We start from the raw sequence: 8,530 nt of genomic DNA, 5'->3' as shown, positions 1-8,530 counted from the left end.
GTGAAGCAACGTCGGAAAGAAGAGGGCGCCACAATTCCTCCACAACCACGTGAGAGACTGACATGGTCCCACGGAAAACAACGAGTGGGAGTTACTGGTGCTGACGGAGGACCTACAAGCTGTTGGTTCATAGGGTCTACTTGAACATAAAACCCGGAAGCTGAACTTTCTTTGACGCTAGAAAACAATATTCACGAGTCATTCTTTCTTATAAATCTTTATTAAGTGCAATATAATTGATGTACAAAAAAAAAAGAAATGATGGGGAAAAAGTGCTTAAAATTAAATGATACCATGCTGATGGAAAAAGTATAATCATTTTACAGAATGTCTTATTGGTGAAGGTATCCACATCCCATTGACTGGTTGAAAAGTTCTCTCGTTACGTTTTAGAAAAGCATTTTCAACGACAAACGAAGCCAAACTAAAGTAGAACCTGCAGCAGAAGCAAACCCCAGTCTTCCAGTCTTTACACATCTCTCTGATTAAAAAAAAACAACAACTGTCTTTTAGTGTTTAAATGCTGATCCACTGCGCCGGAAATGCTGAACCTACATTAGCTGTAAAGAGTAAGAAAACATGGAAAAACAAAACAAAACAAAAAAAACAACAACAACAAGATAATATCTTCTGAAATTCAAAAGCATGTGTATCTAATACTTTTTTTTGTATCATTTCAGTTATAAACGTGGGACCTATTGTCATAATGTGTATAAGTGAGAAATAAAATGGATATAGTTCAATATCTGGAGCTCGGCTGTGTGTTCGTTTGCAAATGTAAAAAACGCCTGCCTGAAAAGACATCCTTATCATGCTTAAATATAATACACTTTATAAACAAAAGCCCGAAATACACAACACTGTAAAAACAGGCCCCGTTCAGAGAGTTGAGTTTTGTTGACGATTTAAAGCCTTTTGGAAACTGGTGCATCTTATTGGGTTTAAATGGGATTTGATTGAAAATTGAAAGAGCTTCACGTTGAGCGGCTCGCGCTTGTTTTGATCTCCCCCAAGCAGGTGAAGGACAGAGGGGGCGCGGGGAGCGGGGAGGTGACTTTGTTTTAGATCACTGAGCCGCCGTCAGATTATTGGTTCATGCTGGCTAGAGTGGAGCGACGGAGCCGACTGCGAACTCGTCGCGTCAGATCTCACGAGGTTTCGTAACAGACATAAAGAAGCGCCCTTTTTTCCATTTTATTGGGGCAGAGTTATTTTGGGTTTAATCCGGTTGCAGAATCTTACATCACAATTGTTTTTTTGCTGTCCCCCAATGGGTCTCCTGTATTGATACCTGAATACTAACGCGGGCCGAGTTTGAACAAGCTCTTAGGACTCATAAAACATTCTCTTGGTGACCGTAGATCCTCCCGTGACGCTCCTCTGAACCACTTCTCTGGTGATCTGACGGCTCACCATGCCACCGCTCTCGGTGTGCTGCGTCGTCATCACCATGCCGTCTGTCGGAGAAATGCAATAATAAGTAATGAGTGAACATACAGCTTTAAAAGGGAGTCTGGTCATTTTTGAAGTGATGTTCTGTGAAACAGTTATCAATAGTTAAGACCTCGTCAGCTGTGACAGCAATCGTAGAGCACAAAGTATGGAGGAAGAAGCAAAAGTCTTACTCGAGGCTAGGCTTATAGCTAGCCAGTGACCAGACTATCCCTTTAAGAAGGACTGGGATAAAAATTAAGCTTTTTTTTAATACCTGAGAAATGGGGGTCGTTGAGCATGGTGTGGGAGATGTTGGTTCGCGTTGTGACTTCTGTCGGCATGTTGAAAACCTCCCTCCTCATCATCGACTGGCTGTTGTACTGAGATAAGGCACCTACAGGGAGCGGGAAGGGACAAAAATGGAGGGTGCCGCTTTACTGCCGTGTTGCACAAACTATCGCTGCGTTCCTTTTCCTGTAGAAGCTGGAACTTAGATCTGAGAATTACGTCAAGTCAGACTTAATCATGTTTCAGTTGAAAGTAAAAAAAAAACAAAGAAACAAAAACAAAACAGTGAGGTTTGCTAATTGTTGTGTTCAGCGATCAGGCTAGCTACCATTAGCATGACGAGCTACTAAATGATTTTTCAGCATTCAAACTCTGTAGTAACATGTTCACTAATAGTCACTGGACAGTACCTTGTGTGTGTGGCTGATTTACTGAGCTAGAGACGGGACGTAAAAAGAAACCGTTTACTACTACAGCTATCACAGCTTATGTGCAAGTCAGCCATATTGGATTTCGTGGTCAAGTCTGGTCAGGAATCTCTGACTTTCCAGGTTGAGGCTTCCACTTTCAGGGGCCGTTCCAATTGATTTAGCTGATTGGGAACTCTAGAATTCTGACTTCCGAAGAGGTTTCCGCAGAGGTTTTTAAAAACTCTGTTTCTGGTGGATGTATGTGGACCATCGACCGTTTATTGGGAATACTAGACCAAGTGTCTCCGACTTCACTTGTTGTTGGGAACTGAAGCCAGAAGGACCCTGGTTATGGGCGCTGCCATGTTGGATCTTTGGAACCACAGTCTGCGCACTAGAGATGTGTGGTTGTAAGTTCTGCCTGTTCCCTTGTATCCAATCATGGTGTCACCTAACGTTTCTTTTAAGCATGAAATCACTAATTACTATTTGAACGTGCAGCAGTAAGGCGAGGACGGGACTTAAAACTTGTACTGGTACCAGCTGTTCTGGCTTCTGCTTCTGTGTTCCCAAGGGATGTCTGGTTGTCTTTAACTGTTGCTGAAACAAGCATGTTCTTTCTCTTTATTTTGATATCTCGCCATTAATGTGGACATTTTTGCCACCTAGTGGCAGGGCATGGGTACTTCAGTGTTTTTTGTTAGAATGTGTGGCTGGAGAAATAAAAATATCAGTTTAACAAATATCTGGAGCAGTGTAGACTGAGCCTATGAGTGACATCATTTCTACTGAATTTGCTGGTAAAATTTGTGTTACTCACAGTTGGGAAATTAAATCACTTTTAGTGACCTGTTACATTTGGAGGTCCCATGCTGCAGGTCAGTCTTTTTTAACCACAGACAGAGCTTTTGTTTTTGTTTTGTCATTCGCATGATCTTACCTCCATCCTGAGACTCGATGGTGATGATGCCCTCCCTCTCAGGGCCGAAGCCCTGCGTGGTTCGAGCCTGAACCTTGAACTTATATGGAACGTTCTCGGTCAGGTTGGGAACTGTCAGACTGGTCTCAGGGCTGTCACCATTTACCTGGAAAGTACGCTCGTCACCTGGAGGAAAAAGCAAAGCCATTATAGATGAGATTATAACATGTTCTAGTTATAAAACGTTTGCACATTTGGCAAAAATATGCCTGTTAAATAGGCAGATTTGTACTCGTTTTTGATAAGGGCAAAGGAATTGTTTTATGAATTGTCTGTTGGTTTGTAGTTTGTTTTGTTTGTTTTTAGTGAGATCTAAATAATGACTTCTTAAACATGTATGCAATTAATTACTAAACTGACTTTTTATCAAGTCATAATCTGTTAAATTATACTTGATTACATCAACCTGTCCAGGGACTGCAGGTGGAAATTAGCATTTTTTGCTATAACCTGCTACCATGCATCTCTCCTTATAAAAGGTTAATGAAATGTTGTACATTGTCTCTGTATAAATAAATAAACAGTATATATTGTATTTTCTGCACTATAGGGCGCATTGGATTATAAGACGCACTGTCAATGAATGTTCCATTTTCAAACTTTTGTCATATATAAGGCGCACCGGACTATAAGGCGCATTAAGCGAAACAAAACAGCCCCTTGTCTTTTTGGAGAATAGTGCACGGACGTAAGCATCAAGTATAAACGCCTTCACCGCTCGCTCAGGTCCACATGCCGTGCACGGAGCCCTGCGTGACTATAACTGAGCACTAATGCTGCAAGCGGTGCGGCTTTGTAGTTTACCAAAGTCGTACTAAAACATCACGACTTCCTACATATATAAGGCGCTCCAAATTGTAAGGCGCACTGTCATTTTTTGAGACAATCGAAGGCTTTTAAGTGCGCCTTATAGTACAGAAAATGCGGTATATCATTAAACGGTAACCTGTTACAACAAAGAATACAACATTATGAAACCTGGAAGATGCACACATCAACTATGAGTGTGTATCTGCCTTACCTCCACCGTGTACCTGTTCGCAGGTAACCTTATAGCCCAGGATGTCTCCGTTGGGTTTACGAGGTTTCTCCCAGCTGAGCTGCAGCGAGTCTGGGCTCAGGGCTGTGAACACCAGAGGGCCCGGAGCACTGGGAGTACTCAGAGTGAACGGGGAGCCTGGAAACAAGATAGAAAACTCAGCGAGGAGGGCAAACATCGAGCGTCTCAAAACGGTGCAAAAGCCCGTTCACTGCGTATTTAGGCAGAATGAGAAGAATCCGCACCCGGCATGGGGCTGAGGGGGCTCTTGGGGTCCACAGCCGACTCGATGGTGATGACCCCCTCTCGATCTGGACCCCAGCCCTCCTGGCTCTGAGCCTTCACCTTGAACAGGTAGGAGTGGTTGGGCAGCAGGTCGTGGATGATCACAGAGTTCTCTGCTGGGTTTGTCACGTTGATGCGCTTTGTCTCACCTGCAGGAACAGAAAGGTAGGATGAAGAATAGTTGACGACTACTTAAATTAAAAGGCTTAAGATTCTTCGAAAGAATCCATATTGCCTCATGTACAGAAAAGATGGAGCTACAGCTGTTTTAGTTAAAACTCTAAAGTAACGTGATCTATACAATACTGTGAGACCTCACATGATCTGTTAGAGCTCGGAGTATGTGTTGAGGATGACTCTCGGCTACTACTACATCAAACTTTAGCTCAATATCAGTACATTTGTCTAAGTTATGAACACTTTTGTGTTGGATCAAGTTGATCAGCTGTGGGGGCCATCTTGAGTTGAGTCGACTCCATAATTTAATCAGTTGCAGATGTGCCTGCAGTGATTACTCACTGAGTGTTTCATTCAGATCAGTCCGGTGGATCGTGAGATATTTTTCTAACAGATGGACAGACACAAAGATCTTGTGCACTGTCTAATGCTCAGCGTATGTGATGGCAATGACTATTTTTGTGTTTTCTAAGTTCACTTAGCCGCAGCCCTTTTTATTTGGGTTGACTCTAGAAGTTAATCAGCCATAGATGTGCATCCTTTGATTAGATTGTGGTTCAAGGGAAATTTTGCTAACATGACAGATAAACTAACACACACATAGTTATACAAAAACTATCGGCAGCAGGTGATGATTATGTATAAAATCTTATGCCTATTTGAAAATAAGGTTTGAATGTGTCATACGGAGCAGTTTTATTTTTTTAAATTTACCTCCATTGAGCAGCTGGTAGACGACAGAGTACCCCAGGATGTCCTTCTCGCAGCGTGGCTCCTGCCAGCTGACTTTAAGCGCTGTTGGTCCCAGAGCAGAAAACACCAGTCTGCTGGGAGTTTCTGGCACACCAGGAGAGAGCCGAGCATCTGACGGAGCGCACACACACACAACGGTAAGAGTGACACCCGTGTTTCAACTCAAATTATGAAGGGTGGTAAAAACTGAGAGCGTGGCTGTTAGATTATATGATTCTTACATGTTAAATATGGCCACAAAAAAGAAATTGCATCATTGTATTATTGGGTTAAGGAGATGGAGATGTGCTTGTAGCCGTAAGTGTTTAAAAGTTAAAGGAAGAACAATTGTTATGGGGAGTGTTACGGATTAGCTAGTTCCCAATCCTTTCAGGTTGTTTTTTTTAGAGAAAGATCTGGCCAAGAGACAAACCTTATTGACCAAATTTATTAAGAATTACATGAAAACCCACCGAGCAGATTTGCAAATCTGGAGACATTAACTATGACAGCATCAGGCTGCCTCTAGCAACGTCTGACTAGTATTCTATTCTTCTGGTATTTATGATGCCCAGACCTCCTTGCATAAGTTCTGATTAACCCAAAACCTGATTCAGACTCGCCATCTAATGTCTTCGCTATTTTCTTATCCTTTAATGGATAATGAAATATAACTTGTTCTCCCATACGCTTATCATCTGCACCCCGATAAATAAAGAAGGTCATTACATGTACACCCATAGCGTGATTAGACCCCTGGCATGTATACCCTTGAATCAAAGAAAACAACATAAGATTCACTACAAAAACTAATAAGAATCAAACAATGATTCACATCTCTAAAGGAGTCAAACTAACAGCTACTTAAAGCAGGGCCCAGTTGTAGAACAATTCAAATCTAACTTCAAATGTATAAAAACACAACAAATGTCACCATGTCATTAGCTATTAAAGAAATGGAAAAGCTGAGAGTGAAAAACTAAGTCCACTCCATGATCTAGCAGCTTGTTTGAGCGTCGTTAAGCAGCAAGCAGTGGTTTTCTGTATGACTTTATCAGTCTATTATAGGGTTGCGGAGGAATTTCAGCCCACTCTTCTTTCCAGCGCTGCTTCAGTTCATTAAGGTTTGCAGACATTAGTTTCTGCTCGGCTTTTCAGCTTCGACTGGTCCATTCCAACACCTTGATCCTTTTCTTTTTGAGCCGTTCTGTTGTAGATCAGCTGCTGTGTTTGAGATCATTGTTCTGCTGCATCATGACCCAGTTTGGTCCAATCATCAGCTGTCAGACAGATGGTCTCACATTTGACTCTAGAATCCTTTGGCCTACAGAGGAGTTCATGGTCAATTGAATGACTTCAAAGAGCCCAAACCATCACCCCTTCACTACCATGCTTGACAATTGGTAAGAGTTGTTTGTGCTGATATACTTTGTTTGGTTTTCACTGAACACGGTGCTGTGCATTATGGGGAAACATCTCTACTTTGGCCTTATTTGTCCAAACGAAAAAAGACCCACTGTCCCTTTGCAACCCTTCCAAACAGTCCGTATTTATTCAGTCTTTCTGTGAATGTCCTGTCATGAACCTTAACCTCTAACCTGCTAACTGAGGGCTGTTGAGTCTGAAATGTAACTCTTGAGAATTACACAGTCTGACCTTGGGGTGAATTTGCTGGGACATCCTATGTTGGGAAGATTGGCAGCTGTCTTAAATGTTTTCCACTTGTGAATGATCTTTCTCTCTGTAGAATGATGCACTCCAAATTGTTTCAAAACCACCTTTAACCCTTCCCAAACTGATGGGCAGCAACGATTCACAGGCAGCAATAATGACATGGTGGAATATGTTGAATGTTTTTCTTCATTTGAGGTTTGATTTGGACAATTTTAGAGCCTGGTAAAGACCAGATCATTTCTATTCTGTCTACATATGTAAAACCATAGAACTGAAAGGAGTGGGATTTATGTTTCTCCCATGATTATAGCTGTTGTTCGGTTGAGAAAACAGTGACAAAGTAAACTACTGTCTTACACAAAAATGTCAAGATGTTCAAATAATTACTGTAAACTTTTTTAAACCAAGAAAGTCATTCAGATGAACTGATAACAGTTTTTCAAGTTCATCTGCCATCAATAATTAAATCTAAAAAGAAAATCCCTTAGAATGTAGACTATTAACACCATATTAATACTATTTCTATGTTTGTCATCAATGCCAGTTTATGACCGCCTCATCTTATTTAGAATAAAAACAACATACTTTGCAACCTTCTTGATTAAATCGTTCCCACTCTTTTGCGCATATTTTGACCACTTCTGGCAACACGCACACACAGCCATGGGATTGTGCTTCAGCTGTAAGGGGTGTGAGCATGTGTACTTGTATGAAGAATATCATAATACTGAATAAATGCAGTGAAATACACCGTGTGTGTTTTTTAAATATGGACATTAAAAAATAAGCTGCGTATTTTGGACAGACATCTATGAAATTGCACGCATGTCCTGTGGCATCCATCAGCAGGCGCTGCAGCACCCATCGGACCCATGCTTCCCACGGTTTTTGCACACATGCACACAAATAAAACAACATTAATGGTATAAGTCAGTGCTAAACATTTAAGTATCAGAGAAGCAAGAATGAAGATGACAAAAAAGGGCATGTTCGTTATGAAATAAAAGCCAGCTACTACATCTTGCGCCTTCATGCCTGTAAGCTGCACACTTACCCTGGAGCACTCTGTCCAGACTGTACAAGGCCTCATTCACATCTGTAGAATCATTCCTGGTTCTGGACCCCTGAGACAGGCTGTAGCTGAACTGGCTCTGAGAGCTGCTCTGAAGCCCAGAGTAGCTGAAGCCACCGGATGGCGCTTTTAGCAAGGAGGGGGCAGAAAAGTAGACAGGGCAAAGAAGGATGGGAGGAGGGAGGGGGCAGGTAGGACGTGAAGTAAACAACATAAAATGGGAAGAAAGGAAAATGAGGGGTGGGGGTGGGGGGGGATACAGACAGAGCAATAGTCAGCATTGCTCCTGCAAAGTCTGTATGGATAAGCCTGCTGTGCAGCCAACAGCCCCAACCCTGCTAACAAACGTCCAAAGCCATCATTTCATGCGCTTGCAGTTTACTTGCAGTGACGTCACATATGTTGCATTCCAAAGTAAAATCTGTCTTCTAGTTGAAAAA

At 41.9% G+C, this 8,530-nt stretch overlaps 1 protein-coding gene across 3 annotated transcripts in view; it reads right to left on the bottom strand.

The window, feature by feature from the left end:
- Positions 1-208: 208 nt before the first annotated feature.
- The window catches only part of itgb4 (integrin, beta 4), a 36,088-nt gene continuing 27,766 nt past the window's right edge, over positions 209-8,530 (bottom strand). Inside the window, exons 36-42 of one of the 3 annotated variants that reach the window (XM_017416177.3) lie at positions 8,073-8,216; positions 5,327-5,476; positions 4,396-4,584; positions 4,133-4,288; positions 3,073-3,237; positions 1,709-1,828; positions 209-1,457 (exon numbers count right to left, since the gene is read on the bottom strand). In XM_017416177.3, coding sequence (XP_017271666.1) covers positions 1,327-1,457; positions 1,709-1,828; positions 3,073-3,237; positions 4,133-4,288; positions 4,396-4,584; positions 5,327-5,476; positions 8,073-8,216 — 1,055 coding nt within the window. In that variant the 3' untranslated portion in view covers positions 209-1,326. The remainder of the gene's footprint in view (positions 1,458-1,708; positions 1,829-3,072; positions 3,238-4,132; positions 4,289-4,395; positions 4,585-5,326; positions 5,477-8,072; positions 8,217-8,530) is intronic. The other 2 variants (XM_037981028.1, XM_017416178.3) reach the window with 2 other exon arrangements.

The sequence above is a fragment of the Kryptolebias marmoratus genome, linkage group LG17, assembly GCF_001649575.2.
Source record: "Kryptolebias marmoratus isolate JLee-2015 linkage group LG17, ASM164957v2, whole genome shotgun sequence".
Taxonomy (NCBI): Eukaryota; Metazoa; Chordata; class Actinopteri; order Cyprinodontiformes; family Rivulidae; genus Kryptolebias; species Kryptolebias marmoratus.
This window is presented reverse-complemented; position numbering and strand designations above follow the sequence as displayed.